This window comes from Cajanus cajan, chromosome 3 (genome assembly GCF_000230855.2).
Source record: "Cajanus cajan strain Asha chromosome 3, NIPB_CcT2T_4, whole genome shotgun sequence".
Taxonomy (NCBI): Eukaryota; Viridiplantae; Streptophyta; class Magnoliopsida; order Fabales; family Fabaceae; genus Cajanus; species Cajanus cajan.
In genome coordinates, this window is record NC_138519.1 from 25157811 (window position 1) to 25183017 (window position 25207).

The following is a 25207-nucleotide window of genomic DNA, read 5'->3' on the forward strand; positions in this document are numbered from 1 at the left end:
TAGGCTTATTTACAAAAATATCACCGTACTTTTAATACTACGTCGATTTTTCTTAAACTCGATAGAACATTTAATATTTACATCGATTCCACTCAAAATCGATGTAAATATGCTTTATATTATTCAATTAATTACAATAATGCCACCGTACCTTATTTTTACATCATTTTTTTGTTAACCAATATAGAAATAGTAATGTAGATTAATATTTTTGTAGTAGTGAAATAAGTAAGAGAGCAAGAAAGATCATTAGAAGTCATCTAAGCGAAGAATTTATTCAATTCACCCTTCTAGATTCGTGTTCTACCCGAGACCAACACAATTATTGTCTACAAAGTGAGTATTTATACACTTATAACTCACATTTTGACAAGAAGTCCATGAATCAGTGGTGAGGCACACACTTTTACAATGTTGAGAAAGAAAGTTATTTAATTTGTTTTTTTTTATATTGCATAGAAACAAAACGCGTGAGATAGGACTAAATTTTGGCTTTGCAATGCTTATAAATTCACGAAAGGCTTCATGTCCCATATGCATACAAGGAAGCTCTATGACCACAACCATTTTCACCAATCTAATCTGACATCTCTCTTGGTCAATTCAACTAACAAATGGGAATAACACCTTCTTGCTTTAAAACAAAATGTGGGTCCACCAATTGTAATACATAGAATGATGAAACTACCATATACTATACAACTATGGGACAATAACAAGTGTTTGCACGAGGTAGAAAAATATTCCTGCCATACACCTTTATTTCAAAAAATATTATTCCAAAATGAGAAAATCTAACAAAAGTTATCCTACTTTAGTTCTTAAAATGTTCCAAAAATTGCAGGAAAATGTTTTTATCTTCACAAACATGATAGTGCATAGTGAAGGTGTATATTTCAATTTTTGAGTTTTAAAAAATAAAATTTACAAGGACATAATTTATCCTGTACATTAAGAGTAACATACCAATCATGAAAGGTTATCCATTTCATACCAATTTCCTTAACTACACCTTAAAAATGAATAAAAGAACAGAACATATACCATTGTTACAAGTAAGTGGCTTAGGCATTGATTAAATTCAAGATGAAGACATAATGTATTTAGTTTTGATGACTACAAATAAAAGTCTCTGAATGATAAGGGTTCAAATTGCATCTTGTTATGTGTTTATACTTTGTTGCATGTGTGCTTTGTGCTTTATTGGTAACTTAGGTTTAAATCTCTATCTAGATGATGTTTAATGATGAAAAGAAGTTTTAAAAATGATTTGAAAAGAGGTTTGGCATGAAAAATAGAGATATTAAGTTTTTACTTAAAATAATCGATTATCTATAGTAATAGTCAATTATTTGTTCTATTTTTTGAGTAACCTGAGAAACATTGTTGTAATAATTGATTATTCAGTAAAGTAATTAATTATTTTAGAAACAACTTTTTGGAATAATCGATTATTGCTCAAAATAATCGATTAAATTGTTCTTGGTTGATTTTTAGATCTACGAAGAACAAAATAACCGATTATACACGGAAATAATCGATTATTTTTGTTAGAATACTCTATATATCATTTTTCACATTCAAAACTCAAAGAACTTGAATATTTGTGATATTACTTTTGAAAATACTCTCTGAAAAATGTTTCTCTTTGCAAAAAGAGGTTTTGTAACGCCCTGATTTTCACAAATTATATGAAGGCTCAAAGCCCAAACAAAGGTGATTTAGTAGCCCAGAATGGGCTACCAAATTACTAAAGAAGTTTATAAACTCTAGTTGGGAACGGACCGTTCTGGTTTAAGAACGGGCAGTTCCAAACATGGCCGTTATGAGTTAAACTCAACTCCAAAACGGGCCATTCTAGTTTAAGAACGGGCCGTTCCATATGCGAATTTAATACATGATGAAAAGATCCAAAATGGGCCATTCCGGATCTGAAATGGGCCGTTCTGGCCTCTTCTGACATCTATAAATAGCAGACTTTGACACTACTTCTGGATACACTCTCCGAAGACCAAGGAAAACCAAGAGAAGGAGATCAACCAAATTCTACTGTAGCTTCATCTTCTGCTTATCCAGGTAAGGGGGAGTGAGAAACCTCGCTCGGGAGTGTGGAAATAATTGTTGGGTAGCAGGATTGAGCCCAATCCCTTGCCTGGTGCATGCTTCTAGGAACAGGCAAAATATGAAAGTTTTCTGTTTTGCCCTCTGAATGTCCTGTTGCGTTTCTTGTGTGATATTAAGTGTAAATATGTGTTTGATTTCAAAATTAGATAAGTTTTGATATGAATTAGAGTGCTCTGTGGGTTTCCGTGGGAAACCCTATGAAGTAAAATTAGGAATATGATCTTTGGATGATTTTGAGGCATTATATGTAAAATTGATGATGGCTTCATGTTTTGGATAATTTCTTGGTATAATTTATGTACTATTTTGATGTATATGACTACGAGAAGTTCCTTGTATGAGACAATGTGAAAAGTGAATGAGACACGAGACATGATGATATGTGATAATGAGACATGATGATATGTGATAATGAGACATGATATATGAGAAACTATGACAAGTGAAATGATGAGTCAATGAAGTGTGAATGTGTGGCATGCATCATGTTCATAAATTTTTTAAGGGTACGATATGGAATACACCACCAGGGAAGGCCCCCTTGTGTAAAAGCTTGGGAATTAGTCCTTGGGAATAGCTCAGTTTGTAAGTCCTAGTCTCGTCCATTGTGTGCATGGGATGTATCTCGCGCAGCTTAGCTATCCCGACTAGACCCTGATAGTATGTCCTTCTAGTGAGAGTGCGCAGAGGGTGTGACCCAGCATGTACTCCTAGAATACTCTACGTGTATTGCTAGCGACAATGCACCATGTGATATATGACTGGCGCTACATGCATGCATTTGTGAGTTGAGTCCATGACATCATTGCATAATGAGTGACTATGTATGTGCTACTAATGTATGTATGACTTGATTTGTGCTTGATTAACGTGTATTTTGTGATGTGCTTTGTTATGATTTGTGTGTGTGCTGCCTGACCGTTATTTTTACACCTTAACTTGAGTGACATGTTTCTCACTCCCCTATTTGTTTTATGTGTGTCTTCTACTGTGTTGCAAATGACCATCAACATGAGGATGTTGGTGATGAAGATTAGGCTTCAATTGGGCATGCTCTGATAGGATATGTGACATTGGGACGTAGTTAGGATTAACTTAGGATGCTACTTTTGTTAAATTGATTAGAAGACCTTAATTTTATCCTTTTGTAATTTCCACATTAGACTATGATTTATGTTTTATGAATTTGAGCTCTTTACCCTTATGTGGTTAGAGACTCAGATTTTATTTATGAAGGTTTTTATTTATCTCTATTTATTGTATAATTATGTATGTGGGGTAGAGGGTGTCACAGGCTTGATACCCTTTGTGGGAATCTCAAGAAAGAATTTAAGAATTAAATTGATCATTGTCATCTTCATGAAGATATAGGCTAAGCTACAATTGTTTGATTCACCTACTTTAAAATATTCTGTACATCAAGTGAATTCATTTTTTAATCTTTGTAACTAGTTTTCTTAAGTAGGTTTCTTAGAAAAATGAAATCTTGTAGTGGGGTGCTACAATATAGTGCTTCTTGGGGGTACAAGTGATTTCTTTAATTATGTGGAAGTGTATTGTGTGATGTATTATGATTGTAAAACTTGTGACATTATAGATTAGTGAAAAATCTCAATCGAATTGATTAAGGACTAGATGTAGGTCACAAGTGGATGTGGTTGAACCAATATAAATATGCAGTGTATTTTTCTCTATCCATATATTTGTCTTTACATTCTTGCAAATCTGATTATATGCTTAATGATGTATGACATGATACATGAACACCGCATATAGGATTAATTGAATTTGATATTGCATGTATAAGATAATCTCAACACCATGTCATATATACAACTATATGTCAATATACTTCATTGGGAGCTCCTAGAAAAGTTTTTAATCCAAGATGTTTTTAAAAGAATTTTTAATATCTAGTTCACCCCGTCTTGGATAAGCCATAATTTCTAAAAATGCGGTATTTAGAACAAGGTCCTTGAAAATTAATTAAGTTTCTTTAAAATGGCTAAGAATAATTTACCATATAGTGAAGGAGTTTCAATACCCAGACCTCATGCTTTCAATAATGAAAATTATGTGTATTAAAAAATAAGAATGAAAATTTTTATTGAAATAATTGATATAGTCACATGGAATGCTATTGAGAATGGACTATATATCCCCATGAATGAAGGAAAAGGTGAGAAGAGAGAAAGTTAGATGATTTTAGATACACCAACACTTATTCTAGTTTGGATTTTCCTTCACCTAATCCAAATACTTTGGAGGAAGTAGATTTGCTTCCACCTCCAACTGTAGGCTTCAAGGAAAACCCAAAAAAAAAAAAATGGATGAATGGAAAAGGATGAAGATGCACCATCAAATACAAGAAGACTTCTCTCAACAATCAAATATTCTAACTATGAAATTTATGACATAATAGAAAAATTTCAAATGGCTCCATTTAAAGCTAAAAAAAATTATGTATTTATATATTAATATTGATATATACTTTTACTCTTTTTTTTTTAATAATAATCAGCAACATGCACATATATCTTGATATTGATTATACTCTTTTTCTTTTACAAGAAGGTTTATTAAATTCATCTCAATCTTTAATTAAAAAAGAAACTTGACATAATTCAACACAAGTAAAGGTAACGTCACAATTGCAAGTTAAGCAATTAAATAGGATAAATATATATTATTTAATCTCATAGTGTTTTGGTTTTGATTTTTCAAAAATTACTTGGTAAAATATTTTTTTATATTGAAGAATATTAAGGAACATAGAATTTCAAGGGATCTTTCTTTAAACTTAACAACTCAAGATCCAAATTTTGGATAGTTCCTTGAGTATTTTGAATGTCTTTGGGATGCCAATATTGATGGACCTTCTTCTCTTGACAAGACTACACTTATAGATTATTGGGTCACCTTAATATTTTTTTAACAAGTTTAGATTATTTTAATTAAATTTTTATTTTTAATATATTCAATATTTTTTCCTAGCATACAAGTTGTTCCATTTTGCGTAGTAACATAATTTGGTTTCAATATTTTGTGTTAGGATTTCGAATCAGACTGGACTATAATTTGTATGCTTGGACATCATGATTAAAATTTTAGAGTTAAAATTTCTTTGGTTTTGCTCCATGCACAATTTGTACCTAATTTAAATATATGAAAAAACTACTGTATCAAAAAAGATATATGAAAATTTAATAAACATAACTTGAAAACTAAGGTATGCTCAACGTCTATTTTATTTTTATGAGTTACTCAACGTCTATTTAAATTAATTGTTAATACTATATAAAAAATATAATGACGTTTAAAATTAGAAATAATTTATGATAAAAATTAAATAATTTACTGAAATTTAATTTGTAAAAAATGTCAAATATATTAATAAATGTCTTTTTTTGTCAAAATATAATTTTTTTAGTGGAAATTATTAGCTTTTTAATAGAAATTTTATATTTTAAAATAAAATATTTGTTTCAAAAACTCACAATGGGAGAATGTAAAATACATTTCAATCGTAATTTTGTTTTGAAAAAAATTTTAAAAATAGGATAAAGTGATATATCTTTGCATTAATATTTCTCAAGAGAGGAGAGTATATATTTTAATTCAAGAGGGGATGACACTGTAATATTCACATCTCTTAGGGGCTATTAATGTAAAGGATATTTTGGTAATAAATTTTGTTAACAAAAACTAACAGAAGATTTTAAAAAAAGAGTAAAGTGTCATATACAAATATTAGTTGTTTTATTCATGGGATGTATGATATATTTAATAAGCATTTGTAAATTTAAATAAAATAAATAAATTTTCCCTCATCTCACCTTAGATCTATACAATTATTTTCTATTGATAGTTTTAGATAAGAAAGTTATATGATTTTAGATAAGAAAGTTAAATATTGAAATCAAAATAATATCAACTTAAATAATAATATTTAATAAGTTCAAAATATTACATATTAAATACAAAAAAGGTCATATGAACAAACAAGATAGTAAAGTTTAAAAAGGTGAGAAGCAAAATGAATTAAGAGGTTGAATAACAATTGTTTGCTAGTTTTGTTAGAAAAAAATACCTCAATATACATGAATTTATAATATTTACAGTTAAATAGTTTGAATTTATCATTAGTTATGATTACTTAACATGTATCTTAATTTTTGTGCCTAAGTTTAATATGTCAATTATGAACTGTAAAATTTATAATATTTACAACTAAATTAGTCTTAATGAATAATTTTCATCATGAATTTATATTGTTTAAAGCTAAATGATTTGAATTTAAAATTAGTTGTAATTACTTAGTGCATGTCTTATTTTTTTGTTTGAAAGATCACTACAAGAAAAATGCTAAATAGCGACCGAAATTAGCGACCGAAATTTTTCGGTCGCTATTTTGCGATCGAATTAGCGACTGATTAAAATAGCGACCGATTTAGCGACCGAAAATTTTCGGTCGCTATTTTGCGACTGAATTAGCGACGGATTTGGGTGGTAGCGAGAAAATCGGTCGCTAAATCGGTCGCTATTTAATTGTGTTTTATGAAAGCATGATCTGCGACGGAATTAGCGACCGATTTTGAATAAATTTCAAAAAAAATTGCGACCGATTTTATTTCGGTCGCTAATCCTAAACTTTTGAATATTTTAGCGACCGAATTAAAATCAGTAGCTAAAACTTTTTTTTTTTTTTTTATCATTCAAATGTCAATTGATGTGGCAATTTTTATTAAAATGTCAAAGCTAGGATTCGAACTATGGACATGGAGATTATGGGTCACGCATGGTACCGCTGTGCCACTTTAATTTCTTTGTAAAATATTAAAAGTAATATATATACATAATATAATATCTTTTCTAAACTTTGAAAAATCCTCAACATTATATTAGATATCTTTTAATTTAATATTAAATATCTTTTAATTATAAAATATAATAAATGAAATCTAAAATCTGTAATAATTTATTTGATACAAATATTTAATATGAAATTAGTTATTATAAATTTAGTTATGATTTTTATAATCTTTTAATTTAATACTGGATTTCTTTTGATTATAATATTTTAATATATTTTTTATTTGAAATATCAATTAAAATATTTTATTACCTTTTCATTTTAATTTATTGTAAAAGAATAAGAATATTTAATTTAGCAGTAATAAAAAATAACTATTATAAGATTTAATTTGTTTAATTTTATTATTTATTATAATATTTTTAGTCGCTATATTGATAAAAAAAATATTTTTAATTAAAATATATTTTAAAATTTTAATTAATTTATTTCATTCACTCTCTTTATTAAAAAGTGATAAAATATAATTTATATTCAATTAATTTAATAAAATTAAAAATTAAAAATATGTATTTAAAATCTATAACAATTTCTTAAATACAAATATTTAAAATTTTAAAATAAATGTTTATTTATTTATTTATTTTAAATAAATTAAGCACAAATTAAATGTTGTGATTTTTTTAGAGTATTCATCCTTAAAGTTGCAAGCTCAGTTACTTGCTGTAGAGAAGGAGAAACATAAATATTGAATAATTCATCTTTTGAGAACCATGAAGGATCTCATATCAAAGTTAGAGTAAGTGAGTATAGCTGATTTGTTTTTAAATTTTTATTGAAATAAATGATCAAAATATATTGCCTCTTTTAATGTGTTGCTTCAAGTCAAAATTAGCCAATCTGATTACAAAATAAATTAAAGGCAAAAAAATCATGTATCAATTCATATCATAATCAAATTTGATTATAAAAGAAAAATGAAAGATCATATCTGGTTCCGTGAAACATCAGTGTTTTAGCGACCGAAATAGCGACCGATTTTATTCGTAGCTACATCAGTGTTTTAGGAGTATTTTTTTTTCAACAGGGAAAAATTTATAAGAAATCTTTTAACTTCCTATTTAATTTGATTTCTACTTGTCATAATTATTTATGAACTAGATTTTAATATTTTAAAATAAATTATCATCAAATGAAAATAATTTTATACCAACTTGATTTCTTTGGGAAAGTAATATATATATATATATATATATATATATATATATATATATATATATATATAAAATACAGAAGCTTATAATTTTTATTATCTTATAATTTAATATTGGATTTCTTTTGATTATAAAACATAGTAAATAAAATCTAAAATCTGTATTAGTTTCTTTGATAAAAATATTTAATTAATTTTAATATATAATAAATTTAATATCAAAATATTTATCTGGATTTGAGTTATAATTATTATAATCTTTTGATTTAATATTAGATATCTTTTGATTATAAAATATAATAAATAAAATCTAAAATCTGTAGCAATATCTTTATACAAATATTTAATATCAAAATATTTATTATAATTTTAATTATGATTTTTATAATCTTTGGATTTAATACTGGATTTCTTTTGATTATAATATTTTAATGTGTTTTATTTGAAATACCAGTTAAAATATTTTATTATCTTTTTATTTTAATTTATTATAAAATAATTAGAATATTTAATTTAGTATTATTAAAAAATAATCATTATAAGATTTAATTTATTTAATTTCATTATTTATTATAATACTTTTAGTCATTGTATTGATAAAAAAATATTTTTAATTAAAATATATTTAAAAATTTTAGTTAATTTATTATCATTCACTTACTTTATTAAAAAGTGATAAAATATAATTTATTTTCAATTAATTTAATAAAATAAAAACTTTAAAATATATATTTAAAATCTGTAACAATTTCTTAAATATAGATATTGAATTAATTTTAATATATACTAAATTTAATATTAGAAAATTTATTATGATTTTAGTTATATTTTTTTATTATCTTTTAATTTAATATTGAATTTCTTTTGATTATAAAATATAGTAAATAAAATATAAAATCTGTATCAGTTTCTTTGATAAAAATATTTAATTAATTTTAATATATAATAAATTTAATATCAAATTATTTATTATGATTTGAGTTATAATTATTATAATCTTTTGAATTAATATTAGATATCTTTTGATTATAAAACATAATAAATAAAATTTAAAATCTGTAATAATTTCTTTAATACAAATATTTAATATCAGAATATTTATTATTATTTTAGTTATGATTTTTATACTCTTTTGATTTAATACTAGATTTCTTTTAATTATAATATTTTAATGTATTTAATACTTTTCATTTCTTTTGATTTGAATTATAATTTTTATAATATTTTAATTTATTATAATTAATTAATTTCCATTTTCTTATTTTTTAGGTTACTAGTAAGTAGTTTTGCCAGGAGAAAAGCAAAAAAGAAGGGGGAAAGAGTGAGTGAGTGAGCTAGTATTCCTTTTCCCTCCAATTCTAGGGTTTTTCTCACCGCTAGGGTTCCCAATTCTCTGGTCCCCCTCCCCCATCCATGGCCACCGAAATCCTAGAAGACTCCAAGCCTCCGCTCCACGAAGCCAAATCGCCACCGGCCTCCAAGATTCCGGAGAAGGATGCTTCCGCGGAGGCCGCTAAATCCGAGGACAATCAAGCGCCCTGTTCCGCCGTCGCCCTGTTTCGTCGTCGCCCCCATCAAGCGCCGCTCCCCCTCTTCCGCCGCCCAGCCCAGCGCCAAGAAGCTCTTCTGCGACCAAGAGGACCTCTCCCTCCACGGCTTCTCCGCCGTCCACGTCCCCCTCAACCTCCACTCCCTCCTCACCAAGGGCCGTTCCTCCCCCGTCCTCCGCCGCTGCGTCTCCGACCCCTGCTGCCCGCCCAGACCCTCCGCCCTCCCGCCCCTCCCGCCCACCTTCCGGAGGAGCGTGTCCGACCTCTCTCCCTTGCCTCTGCCTTGTATCAACTGCGAAGAAAATACTGCACCCGACTCCCTGGTATGGACGGTTCTTGAAAAAGTTTTGATCTTTCTTGGATTTGGAATCGTGGGTTTTGTTTCTTTTTTGATGGGTGTGTGTGTGCAGAGGCTGAGAAGGATGAAAGATTTGCTTATTGGTCAAAGGTTTGCTTATTATGAAAAGTGGTTCACTACTTCTACATGGATACTGCTAAAGATCCTACTTATTGGTCAAAGGTTTGCTTGTATAATATGGCCAAATTGGCAAAGGAAGCTTCAACTGTGTGGCGTGTCCTTGAACCACTTTTCATAATTTTGATATTGATAACCACTGGTCTTCTGAAAAGGGAGTTGCTTCTTGTGTTTTGATTTATTTGCAATCCCTTCTAGCAGAATCAGGTAGCCTTGTAAAAAATTCACTATTATAAATTTTCTTTAAGTATGCAGTTTTATCTAATTTTCTATATAATTAATTGATTATCACTTTTTGAACACCAGGAGATAACTCCCATCTTCTACTATCCATTTTGGTCAAGCACTTGGATCACAAGAATGTTGCCAAGCAGCCTATCCGTCAGATTGATATTATTAACACCACCACGCAGCTTGCACAAAATGTGAAGCAGCATACTTCAGTTGCAATCGTTGGTGCAATATCTGACCTCATTAAGCATTTAAGGAGATGCCTCCAAAATTTAACTGAAGCATCCAGCATTGGAAATGATGTAGATAGGTTGAATTCTGAACTTCAGTCTGCCTTAGAAATGTGTATATTACAACTTTAAAGCAAGGTATTTGTGCTAACATCATGTCTCACTTTTTTGTTTGGCTTTCAAACTTTATATTATGCGACACTTGATATCATTCTGAGGCCTCAGCTTTGATTTTTGAATAAAGTTTCTTGGATTCATCATAATTTATAGATCCAATTTGTTATCTATTATGTTTTTTTACCAGATGTTAGCTAGTGTTTATAATAATACTCAGGAAACCAATACACAACCATAGAGCATAACTACCAAAACAGAGGAAGGCAATGCAGACAAAATGCTTAAGGTACTTTTGCTTCAATTTTGATGAAAAATATGTACTTTTAAATTTGGTTCCTTTGACTGATCATATACTTTTTACTATACATCGGTAAATGTTGATAATAAAGTTCTGGAAACCAATATAAAACCGCAGTCCGTGGCTACTGTAAAGGAAGATGAAGCTGACAAAATGCAGAAGGTACTTTTGCTTCAATTTTGATTATAAATATGCACTTTTATGAATTTGGTTAGTTTGACTGATTATTATATATTATTTTACTAGGTGTCAGCAATTGTTGATGATAAAGTTTTGGAAACCAATATAAAACCAATATAAAGTTTTGCACTTAAAACCTTTTGTTTTAAATATAAATCGGATTTTCTTTTTATAGCTGAATCGTTAATTTCAATTTCTAAAATTAATGAGCTTGAAAAGGTAATCCACAAAACATACATTTGTCCTTTTTTATTCTTTTTTACCTTAGTTGTGAGCCTTTTTTTTGCCAATAATTAGTATAGTATAGTATAACACTATGGCTTTTGTTTACTGGTTGTTTTGGTTTAAGTACTCCACAAGTAAAAACTTGTAAAAATGGTTAATTTTATTTTATATAATTAATTATTAATATAAACCTTTCCTTGCAGGTGGTAGCCATCAGTTTGTAACCATTAAAAACTTTCCACGGAAAGAAAATAACTTACAAGAAAAGGTGAAATAACTTTTGTTTTCATTTTATTGTTAAGTCACCTTTATCCAACTCTTTTGTTTTTTAAAAAATTTCAGAAACACCTAAACCATACTATACAACCATATCAATGAAATTATTTTTGACTACCTTTCTTCATTTTTCATTTAGTTAATAATCCATTAATAATAAATTAAAAATTTTGTTTAGCAATGTTTTTGTTGATGTGAACAGGTGGGTATAAATAAATTCCTTTTACTATTTATTTACCCTTGCACTGCCATCATGAACAGGTACAGAGCAACTTGTAAGAATGTCACATGAGTTCTCAAGTTAAGCAAAAAAACCAGCAGAGCATAGAATATGTGCCCTCTTGCATCTTGAATTTCACCCTTAATTTCATTGTTATGCTTTCTTGAGGATATAAATTGAAGAATATAATTCAATTCCTTGATTTCTTAGTTATAAGTGAGATTTATTTTTGTTGTTGTTTTTGTTAAATTCTTGGTCTAATTTTATGGACAAACATTGGTATGTGTTAAGAGTTGTGTGATTGATACCTTTACTACTATGTTTTTTGTAACATCCTAAAATTTTATTTTTATGTATTGGGATTGTTAAAAGGATTATCATATTTTTTTTATATGTATTTTACTATTTATGTATACGTATTTTACTATTCACGTATACGTATTTTTGAATAGTAATATATGTATTTTTGAACAGTAAATTCGTGGACGAACAGTAATCTCGTGAATGCACAGTATTTTACTATTAATATTATTTTAATGAATAGTGCATAGTAAATATAATATTATTTTAATCTGCATAGTAATTCCAGAATTTCTATAAATAGAGGCTAGGGGTTGAAGGAAATTCATAACTTGAGATAAGGAAATTCTGGAGGAAGAAAGAGAGAGAGAGAGAAGAATCTAGAAAGAGAGGAGGTTCTACTCTAGTTCCGGTCCTAGTTAATAAAAAAGAAGAGGAAGTTCTACTCAAATTTATATTTAATCAGGTACGGGGGAAAAGAGGGTTATTTATATGTAAAATACATGAGGGTATTGGGTAGAATTTCTTAGAATAACGTTTGATTTATGTGAATGGACGGCCAAGCCTCCTATTGATTTAAAATTTGGAATTTATGTGAATGGACGGCCAAGCCTCCTATTAATTTCTAATTTGGAATAATTAGGAATTTCACTGTTATTCTATTAACTTTTATGTTAAGGAAAGTTAATTGCTATATTACTTGTAAGAATGAAGAATATTGATATAATATGCTTGAGGGGTATGTAGATCTTACTTTGTAAGTTTATTTGTTATATGGAATTATACATGTGTTATAAATTTGATGAGATGTTGTATGGTTGTGATATGATTGTGATTGTGATGTCTCACATCGATGGCTAGTATGGCACGGCTCTGTATAAGTGGTGTTACAGGGAAGGCGTGACCCTAGCATGGTGTGAGATGAGAAAAACAGTTAACACCACCACTTATGTCAGTTATGGCAGCCCTGACATAGGGTTAATTGCAAGAGATTGTATTGATTGTAATGTGATTGTTGTTACTCACACTAAAGAATTAAGGATGATACGAACCCTGTGTGGTGGATACTTCAGGGACGAGCGTACTCCTCGTAAATCAGGGATGATACGAACCTTGGGTAGGTGATGCTTCAGGGACGAGCGTACCCCTGGTATGGTGTGAGTAAGGGAGGCAATTAACCTGTATCACTTGTGTCAGATGTGGCGAGGTCTTGGCATAGTGTTAATTGTGATATTGATGGACATGAAAATGATTTTATGATTGTGAAAGTGACATGTATAATGGTTTGTGAAATGGTTGAATATTTGATAATTAAATCTATATACATTTATATGAAATAAACAAGTTGTTATAATAAATTATACTGTGATGTGTTTGTATGTGTTTTGCATATAGATAATTTTTCTTTTCTCACCGTATAAATTGTGGATATTTTTAGGTGGAGAGGATCCAGCTGCAATTGGTATATAGTATGTCAGCAGTTTTATTTGGGAAAATGCTCTGATAGTGTGACATCGGGGCAGAGGATTTCTAGTTTAAGATATTTATGAAAATTCTGTAATATTATTTTGAAAACAATTTTAGAAACTCTTGTATTTTAGGTTTGATATTTCTATTAATGTGGTGTATTGAATTTTTGTTATGTGAACCCTTTTACCAATTTCAAAAGTTTATTTTCTTTAATTTTGTTACACTATTTCGATATATGTTTTGGGGGTAGTAAGGGTGTCACATTTAGTGGTATCAGAGCAGGTCGATTCAATCGGCCGTGAGTTATGAGTCTATTGTGCTTGTTTGATAAATGAATGTTGTAGTAAATTGATTGTTGAACATATTGATTTGTTAAAACGACAATTGATTAAAATTGTTGTTTTTAAAGCATAATTGTTAATTTTTCTGGGAGGACAGAAAAACAATGGCAGGAGGTAGAAATGATCTTGCAATCGCCGACGCTCTGCAAGCAATGGCTCAGGCTCTTGGTAATTTGAACCAACGACCAGAAGTTGATTGGCTAGAAAGATTCCAGCGAAATAATCCACCAAGTTTTCGTGGAGGCTATAATCCTGACGGAGCTGCTGACTGGATATTTGAAATTGAAAAGATATTCCAAGTCATGGGATGTCCTGTGACGCAGAAGGTGACTTTGGCTACCTTCATGCTCTCTGGAGAAGCTGGTATCTGGTGGCAAAGTACTTGGCAAAGAATAATAGCCATAGGAACCCAAGTAAGTTGGGATTCTTTCAAGCGGTTATTCTTGGAGAAATATTTTCCCCGAGATGTAAGACACAAGAAACAGGTAGAATTTCTTGAGTTAAAACAAGGAGAAGATTCGGTGGCCGAGTACGTGACTAAGTTTGAAGATTTGGTGAGATTCTGCCCTATGTACGACGGTGTGGGCAATGAGGAGGACAAATGCGTAAAGTTTGTGAGCGGTCTTCGCCCAGAGATTAAACAAGTGTTCAATTATCAAGGGATCACGCACTACCATGAATTGGTAAACAAGTGTAGAGTTTATGATGAGGACAACCAAGCTAGGGTAACTCATTATAAAAGTGGAGGACCAATGAGAAATAATAAGTTTGGTTCATCCAATAAAGGTAAACCTTATAACAAGCCTGCTGGAAATGCGAATACTAAAGTGAATAATCAGGACTTTGTGCAAGGAAACCAAGCTAGCCAACTTTCTGGAGGTGGAAATCGGAGTATTGTTCCACACAAAAACTGCTATAACTGTGGAAAGCCAGGTCATAGAGCAGCTGAGTGTCGGATGCAAAAGGTACTGATATGCTTCAAATGCAAAGCAGAAGGACACAAGGCTAATGAATGTCCTCAGAATAGGAAAGAAACAACAGAGATTGAAGGGAACGCTAACAAACCTCGAACCACAGGAAGAGTATTTGCTTTGAGTGGTGCTGAAGCTACTCAATCCGAGGACTTAATTCAGGGTATGTGTTTCATTAATGGAACTCCTTTAACCGTTTTATATGATTCTGGTGCAACTCACTCTTTTATATCACACGCATGTGTGTCTAAGTTAAAATTACCTGTCTCTTCCTTATCTTTTGAGTTAATTGTCGAAACACCCACTAATAGTTCTGTAATTACTTCTGATGTCTGTCCAAAATGTCCTCTAACTATTGAAGGTAGAGATTTCCTGGTTGACTTAATTTGTTTACCTCTAAGTCAACTAGATGTTATTCTGGGTATGGACTGGTTATCTTCCAATCATGTCCTTTTGAACTGTGCTTGTAAATCTATTGTTTTTGGTGAACCTGTTGAAAAAGTGAGTAAGGATTATTTGACTGCCAACCAAGTTAAGGTGTCTATGCAAGCGGATGCCCAAGTGTACATGTTGTTAGCTTCTTTAAATTCTGAGAAAAATGTTTCAGTAAATGAACTGCCTGTTGTATGTGACTTTTCGGATGTCTTCTCTGAGGTGTCTAGCTTACCACCTAGAAGAGAAGTAGAATTTTCCATAGATTTAGTTCCAGGAGCAGGACCTATTTCTATTGCACCTTATAGGATGTCACCCATAGAGTTAGTGGAACTGAAAAAGCAAATAGAAGAATTGTTGGAGAAGGGGTTTGTGAGACCTAGTGTATCACCTTGGGGAGCACCCGTACTCTTAGTCAAAAAGAAAGACGGTAGCATGAGATTGTGTGTGGATTATCGCCAGTTGAACAAAGTGACCATTAAGAGCAAATATCCATTGCCTAGGATAGATGATCTTATGGATCAGTTGGCAGGTGCTTGTGTGTTTAGTAAGATTGATCTTAGATCAGGATACCACCAGATTAGGGTTAAGGAAGAAGATGTACCTAAGACAGCCTTTAGAACTCGCTATGGACACTATGAGTATCTAGTAATGCCTTTCGGTGTGACAAATGCTCCTGCAATTTTTATGGACTACATGAACCGGATTCTTCATCCATACTTGGATAAATTTGTAGTTGTCTTTATAGATGACATACTAGTTTATTCCAAGACTAAAGAGGAGCATGAGGAACACTTAAGGGTAGTACTACAAACTCTTAGGGAGAAACAACTTTATGCTAAGTTGTCCAAGTGTGATTTTTGGCTAGAGGAGGTGAGTTTCTTAGGACATGTAATTTCAAGTGGGGGAATAGCAGTGGATCAATCTAAGGTTGAGGCTGTGCTTAATTGGGAGACACCTAAGTCAGTTAGTGAGATTAGGAGTTTCCTTGGATTAGCTGGATATTATAGGAGATTCATAGAGGGATTCTCTAAGTTAGCATTACCTTTGACAAATTTGACTAGGAAAGGGGTTGTGTTTGTTTGGGATAGTAAATGTGAAGATAGTTTCCGAACCCTTAAGGAAAAATTGACTAGTGCACCTGTTTTAGTATTGCCTGATCTTAGTAAGACTTTTGTGGTTTACTGTGACGCTTCTAAGATGGGTTTGGGTGGTGTATTAATGCAAGAGGGTAGGGTTGTATCTTATGCATCCAGACAATTGAAGGTACATGAGAGGAATTACCCCACCCATGATCTTGAATTAGCAGCTGTGGTATTCACACTTAAGATTTGGAGACATTATTTGTATGGTTCAAAATTTGAGGTGTTTAGTGATCATAAGAGTCTTAGGTATTTATTTGACCAAAAAGAATTAAATATGAGGCAAAGGAGATGGTTGGAATTCCTTAAAGACTATGATTTTGATCTTAATTATCATCCAGGAAAAGCTAATGTGGTAGCTGATGCCTTGAGTAGAAAATCTTTGCATTTGTCTTCTCTTATGATTAGAGAGATGGATCTTTTGACACAATTTAGAGACTTGAGTCTGACTTGTGAAGTGAACCATAATAGTGTAAGACTAGGTATGACTCGGGTGACTAGTGAGTTGTTGGGGGAAATTAGAGAAGCACAGTTAATGGATTCATTTCTAGAGGCTAGACGAAAGGATATAGGACAAGGGATTGGAGAAGAATTTACCTTGGGTGCAGATGGAGTGGTAAGATTTAAAGATCGAGTATGTGTGCCTAGTAACCCTACACTTAAACGACTGATACTAGAGGAAGGTCATAAGAGCAAGCTTAGTTTTCATCCAGGAGCAACTAAGATGTATCAAGACCTAAGGAAGATATTCTGGTGGCCTAGGATGAAGAAAGATATAGCTGAATTTGTGAGTGCCTGTCTAGTATGTCAGAAGGCTAAGATAGAGCATCAAAAACCTTCAGGACTACTTCAGCCTTTGAGTATACCCGAGTGGAAGTGGGATAGCATTTCTATGGACTTTGTAGTTGCTTTGCCTAGGACTAGGAAAGGGCATGATTCCATTTGGGTTATAGTTGATAGGTTGACCAAGAGTGCACATTTTCTACCTATTAACATTAGGCATTCTCTAGAGAAATTGGCTAGATTGTACATTGATGAAATTGTGAGATTGCATGGGATACCATCTAGCATAATTTCAGACAGAGACCCTAGATTCACCTCTAGATTTTGGGAGAGCCTACAACAAGCCTTGGGAACCCAACTGAGACTTAGTTCAGCATATCATCCTCAAACTGATGGTCAGACTGAGAGGACTATTCAGTCTTTAGAGGATTTGCTTAGAGCCTGTGTTTTGGACCAAGGAGGAAGTTGGGATAGCCTTTTACCTTTGATAGAGTTTACCTATAATAATAGTTACCACTCTAGCATAGGTATGGCACCCTATGAAGCCTTGTATGGTAGGAGGTGTAGAACTCCTTTGTGTTGGAGTGAGCCTGGAGACAATGTCATCTTAGGACCTGAGATTGTGCAACAAACTACTGAAAAAGTTAAATTGATACAGGATAGGATGAGGACAGCTCAGAGTAGACAGAAAAGTTATGCTGACAGAAGAAGAAAGGATTTAGAATTTCAAGAAGGTGACCATGTATTCTTGAAAGTCACTCCGTGGACTGGGGTTGGCAGAGCATTAAAATCCAGAAAACTTACTCCTCGATTTATTGGTCCTTTTCAAATTCTTAAAAGAGTCGGCAATGTTGCCTACCAAATTGCTTTGCCTCCTAATTTGTCAAATCTTCATGATGTCTTTCACATTTCTCAACTTCGAAAATATATCCACGATCCTTCGCATGTGATTGAGTCGGATCATATTGAGGTTAAGGAGAACTTGACGGTGGAAGCTACCCCGATAAGAGTCGAGGATCGAATGGTAAAGCAACTTAGGGGTAAAGAAATTCCTTTGGTAAAGGTTATTTGGGGAGGAGCTATACCTGAAAGTGCTACTTGGGAATTAGAGGAAAAGATGAAAGCTTCATATCCATTTTTATTTGCATCAGGTAATTTCGGGGACGAAATTTCTAAAAGGAGGGGAGTAATGTAACATCCTAAAATTTTATTTTTATGTATTGGGATTGTTAAAAGGATTATCATATTTTTTTTATATGTATTTTACTATTTATGTATACGTATTTTACTATTCACGTATACGTATTTTTGAATAGTAATATATGTATTTTTGAACAGTAAATTCGTGGACGAACAGTAATCTCGTGAATGCACAGTATTTTACTATTAATATTATTTTAATGAATAGTGCATAGTAAATATAATATTATTTTAATCTGCATAGTAATTCCAGAATTTCTATAAATAGAGGCTAGGGGTTGAAGGAAATTCATAACTTGAGATAAGGAAATTCTGGAGGAAGAAAGAGAGAGAGAGAGAAGAATCTAGAAAGAGAGGAGGTTCTACTCTAGTTCCGGTCCTAGTTAATAAAAAAGAAGAGGAAGTTCTACTCAAATTTCTATTTAATCAGGTACGGGGGAAAAGAGGGTTATTTATATGTAAAATACATGAGGGTATTGGGTAGAATTTCTTAGAATAACGTTTGATTTATGTGAATGGACGGCCAAGCCTCCTATTGATTTAAAATTTGGAATTTATGTGAATGGACGGCCAAGCCTCCTATTAATTTCTAATTTGGAATAATTAGGAATTTCACTGTTATTCTATTAACTTTTATGTTAAGGAAAGTTAATTGCTATATTACTTGTAAGAATGAAGAATATTGATATAATATGCTTGAGGGGTATGTAGATCTTACTTTGTAAGTTTATTTGTTATATGGAATTATACATGTGTTATAAATTTGATGAGATGTTGTATGGTTGTGATATGATTGTGATTGTGATGTCTCACATCGATGGCTAGTATGGCACGGCTCTGTATAAGTGGTGTTACAGGGAAGGCGTGACCCTAGCATGGTGTGAGATGAGAAAAACAGTTAACACCACCACTTATGTCAGTTATGGCAGCCCTGACATAGGGTTAATTGCAAGAGATTGTATTGATTGTAATGTGATTGTTGTTACTCACACTAAAGGATTAAGGATGATACGAACCCTGTGTGGTGGATACTTCAGGGACGAGCGTACTCCTCGTAAATCAGGGATGATACGAACCTTGGGTAGGTGATGCTTCAGGGACGAGCGTACCCCTGGTATGGTGTGAGTAAGGGAGGCAATTAACCTGTATCACTTGTGTCAGATGTGGCGAGGTCTTGGCATAGTGTTAATTGTGATATTGATGGACATGAAAATGATTTTATGATTGTGAAAGTGACATGTATAATGGTTTGTGAAATGGTTGAATATTTGATAATTAAATCTATATACATTTATATGAAATAAACAAGTTGTTATAATAAATTATACTGTGATGTGTTTGTATGTGTTTTGCATATAGATAATTTTTATTTTCTCACCGTATAAATTGTGGATATTTTTAGGTGGAGAGGATCCAGCTGCAATTGGTATATAGTATGTCAGCAGTTTTATTTGGGAAAATGCTCTGATAGTGTGACATCGGGGCAGAGGATTTCTAGTTTAAGATATTTATGAAAATTCTGTAATATTATTTTGAAAACAATTTTAGAAACTCTTGTATTTTAGGTTTGATATTTCTATTAATGTGGTGTATTGAATTTTTGTTATGTGAACCCTTTTACCAATTTCAAAAGTTTATTTTCTTTAATTTTGTTACACTATTTCGATATATGTTTTGGGGTAGTAAGGGTGTCACATTTTTGGGTTACAGATAACACTTTATATGGAGGTGCATATTATGGCTCTCACGTGATGCAGTACGGTGATGTAGGGTTCCACAATGATATTCTTTTCCTATATATGGCTACATCTTATTTTGTATTGTTATTGAAACTTGAGAGGTTGCTAGTAAACCTTTTTTCCCCTTGAATGTTTGGCCCTGAATGTTAAAACTATAAGAAAATAAAGCTTGTAATTTGATGGCGCATTTTATTTTGATTGACAATATTTGTCCATTATATATACAAAAAAAAATCCAAAAACAAGCATATTTTTTTTATAAAAAAAATGCAATCTACATCGGTTCTCAGGAGAACCGATGTAGATTTATGCTTCAATTTACATCGGTTCTCAGGAGAACCGATGTAGATTTAAACATAAATCTACATCGGCTTTCAAGAACCGATGTAAAAATATATACACTTTTTACGTCGCTCTATTCTACATCAGTTTTAGAACCAATGTAAATGACTTTAAAGAACCGATGTAAAATATGCTTCTTGTAGTAGTGTCATATTCGTTAACAGGTATAAATTTATAATTAAAAAAGAATTTAAAAATGCTGGTATATTTTAGTGACTGAATTAGCGACCGAAATTATTTGTAGCTAATTCAAGTTATTAGCGACGGAAATAGTGACCAAAATAATTGGTTTTCAAATTTTTAGCGACCGAAATAGCGACCGATTTTATCCGAATCTATTTTAGATTTTTAGCGACCGAAATAGCGACCGATTTTATTCGTATCTATTTCAGTTTTTTTAGCGACCGAAATAGCGACCGATTTTATCCGTACCTATTTTAGTTTTTTAGCGACCGATTTAGCGACTGATTTATAAAATGTTTTTATTAAATAAATATAAAAATTAGCGACGGAAATTGCTACCAAAAAATTCGGTCGCAAAATTGGTCTCAGAAGTTAGGAGACCAAAATTTTAGCGACGGATTTTTATTGGCTAGCGACTGATTTTTCGGTCGCTAAATTGCGACGGAAAAAATTTCGGTCGCTATTTCAAATAGCGACCAGGGTTTTAGCGACGGATTTTTTCGGTCGCTATTTCGGTCGCTGAATGAAATAGCGACTGAATTTACCTAAATAGCGACCGATTTTGGTGGTCGCTAAAACTTGATTTTTTTGTAGTGGATATGTCTAAGATTGGACAAGAAAACAAGATGAGAGGCTATCCTAGATTTAAGTTCGATTTGGATAAACAACTTAATTAAGATCTTATTTAATAAACTCTTATCTAATAAATCCTAAACCCTAAACTCTTATGTTAGGGGAAGGGACAATATATTTTAACATAAAAGGAAGAGAGTAATGTAATATTCACATCTATAAGGAGAAAAAAAGTGTAATTTAGTCTTTTAAGTAAAACATAACTTTAATTTAAAAAAACAACTTAAAATTTATCTCAACTTTTTTTTTTTACGATCTCTCTTTATTGTAATTATATATAATCATATTATTCTTATTTTGTAACATGTATTTTATGAAATTTTATATTTGATTGTGGTAATTTTTTTTTATAATTTGTTATTTAATTATAAAAGTTATTTAGTTTTTTAAATTATTATAATTTTGTTTTTTAATTTATAGTATTTTTATCATAACTAATCTTTAAATTATTATAAGCTTGCTACACATGACTATATTCAAAGATAATTAATAAATAATAAAGTTAGTTTCTAAATGTGTAAAAGATTGAGTGTGTTTAGATAAGGAATTTAAATGGGATAATTCATTTTTTTAAGAATTTCAAATACCTTGGTGTGAAATGCTTTATTTAGATGAGTTTACAAAAAATTTGAAATCCAAAAATTTATAAAATTCCTTAAAATAGTATAATTTTATATTTTCCTAAAAAAGTAAGAATTAAATTTCTTCTTTCCCTTTTGTTTTTCAACCTCTATTTTCTCTCTTTCAAAGTCAACATAAAAAATATCAATAATTTTTTTAATTATTGAATATTTAAAATTATTTTTAAAATTTTGAAACACTATCTAATATTATTTTTTAAAAATTATTAAATATTTAAAAATTTGCTAATATTTATTTTTTATAAAATTAAATCTTAAAATTTCATTATATATATATATATATATATATTTTAAAAATTTTGAAATTGAGTTATCCAAACAAAATATTTGAAGAATGATAGAAATTGAAATCAAAGTAATTCAAAAATACCAAGAATTTTAAATTCCTAATTCAAACACATGATAAAATTTTAAATTTTTCATCCAAACATGTAACATCCTAGATTTTATAAAAATATTAAAAAGATATTTTAATTACTTAAATAGATCTTATAATTATATTAAAGGTAGGGGTTGATCCATGCTTAAGCAAGGTCAGGGGTTCGAATTCTGCCTTGTTTATGCAACCGAGTTAAATCTTGGGACCAGTTATCCCACCCTTTGAGGTCCTCCAACGTAGCGAGGAGATTAGTCACTACTATCGACGGTGGATACTCTAGGGACGAACCAAAAAAAAAATTACATTAAAAGTTTTTTAAAATAATTATGAGTGTTTTTATTATTTAAAGAATGATTTGTAAAATTATTTGTTATACTAATTATTAGAGATATAAATATATTTTATTTTTTTGACATATTTTGATTAAATATTATGACTTTGGTTATACTATTTAAATATATATTATATTATGTATTTGAAGAAAAATAAAGATTTTGAAATTATTTTATTCAAAATATATTATCTTATATTATATGTAAAATATTTTTTAAAATAATTAATTAGGGTAATGATATTTTCCAAGAGATATTTTAAGATAATAGTTTATTTATCTATTATTTTTAAAGAATTCTTGATTTAATTGTTTTGATAATTATGTATTTATCTTTTAAAATATTTTATAATTAATTACTTAAAGGATAATATATTGTGAGTAATTAGATGAAATATTAATAGTTAATTATCTTTAAAAATTGAAATTTGAATTAGGAGAAAATTAGATTAGGATTTTATCAATAAGTTACGCAAAAGATAGGGTTAACATATTATTTAAATGCTTTAGTAGGATAGGGTTACCTCAATTTAAAAAAAAATCTAACCATGCATCTCATGATCTAAAGAAGGAAGACAGCTAGAGGCTATTAGAGAGGAGTTAGAAAAATCCAAACCCAAACTAGTGTCAAATAAGGTAACGGAGTGAGAATATCACTCCGGGATGTGGGTTGTGACACCCTCTACCCCAACATACATATACAATAATTATAAAAATAAAATTCTTCATTATTAAAAACCAAATCTCCAACCACATAAGGGTAAAGAGTTCACATTCATAAACTTAATCCAAATAACATGTTAGTGAAATTACAAAGAAATAGAACTGAGTTTTCAAATAGTTTAATAGAAATAGCATCCTAAACTAAGCCTAGTTATGCCCCAATGTCACATATCCTATCAGAGCATGCCCAACTGAAGCCTAAGCCCCATTACCAACATCCTCATGCTGATGATCACCTGCAACACAATTTAACCACAAACAAAGAACAACAAGGGAGTGAGAAACATCTCACTTAGGTTCAGGTGTAGAAATAAATGTTAGATAACACACACAAAACAAACATAACTCACAAGCACAAATCACATGTAAACAATACACATACACAATCAATATCACATGCACACTCATTTATCATGCAATGATGCAATGACTCATAAATGCATGCATGTGGCGTCATACGGAAGTTTCACATTTCTCATCATTTCATCACTAGTGACCCAAGGTACACCTAGAATAGCTTGTTACATCACTAGTATGTGTAACAGCCCGATTTTCACAGATTATACGAAGGCTCAAAGCCCAATAAGGGTGATTTAGTAGCCCAGAACGGGTCTTTCCCAAACTGGAATGGGCCATTCCAAACTACTAAAATTGCCTACAAATCTTAGTTGAGAACGGTTGTTCCCTACTAGAACGGGGCATTCCAAATTACCAAAAAGGCTTCTAACCCTAGTTGGGAACGGGCCGTTCTAGTTTAAGAACAGGCATTTCCAAACATAGTCGTTATGGATTAAAATGTAACCCCAGAACGGGTTGTTCTAGTTTTAGAACGGGCCAATCTAGATGTGAAATTTTACACATGACGAAGAGTCCAGAACGGGTCGTTCTAAATTTGAAACGGGTCATTCCGGCCACTCTTGATGCCTATAAATAGAGCGCTCTAGCACTCCCAAAAGGCACACTTTTTATTTCTGACTTCTTTTCTTCTACATTCTCTTCTTTTCTTCTTCACTCTTTGAAGACCGAGGGGAACCTAACGGAGGAGACCAACCAGATCCTGCTTAGTTTCAACTACTACTTATCGAGGTATGGGGGAAAAAGGGAGATTTATGTGTAGAGTCACATGAGGGAATGGGTGGAGAAGAGTTCCTGTGGAAATTTTAATAATTTTATAATTATTTCTGTTTGAAGAATTATTGGTATTATTAGATTCTGTATGTGTTAAGGATTATGAATATATAATTAATTTGTAAAAATGATGATCTGGGAGAGAGAATGAAATTGTATAAAAGTGCATGTGAGTTAGGTTTTGGGAAAAAATTGGGGGTTTTACTATTTGAGTTAAGATTCGATTAAATTGGTGATTCTATTGAGTGTTATATTAATTTATAAATGTTATTGTTATATTATTTGGTAAAATTGGTGATCTAGATATGAAATGTGGTGTGATGCCTTCGTACAAATGTATACATTATATCTACTGTTTTAATATTGAATTGATAACATGATGTGAGTATGTTGACATGAAATGAGATGTTGATGTGTTATGATTGTGGTTCCTCACACATATGACCAGGGATGAGACGACCCTGGGTAAGTGATGCTACAGGAATGGCGTGCCCCTGGCATGGTGTGGGCTAAGTGA

The 25207-nt window shown here is 31.1% G+C and overlaps 1 protein-coding gene across 1 annotated transcript; it reads left to right on the forward strand.

The window, feature by feature from the left end:
- Nucleotides 1-8230: 8230 nt before the first annotated feature.
- LOC145956536 (uncharacterized) lies at nt 8231-12677 on the forward strand. Its single transcript, XM_083072126.1, has 4 exons — nt 8231-10382; nt 10482-11039; nt 11143-11213; nt 11660-12677. The coding sequence occupies exon 1, from the start codon at nt 9646-9648 to the stop codon at nt 10294-10296; it is 651 nt and encodes a 216-aa protein (XP_082928252.1). The 5' UTR covers nt 8231-9645; the 3' UTR covers nt 10297-10382; nt 10482-11039; nt 11143-11213; nt 11660-12677.
- Nucleotides 12678-25207: the final 12530 nt, after the last annotated feature.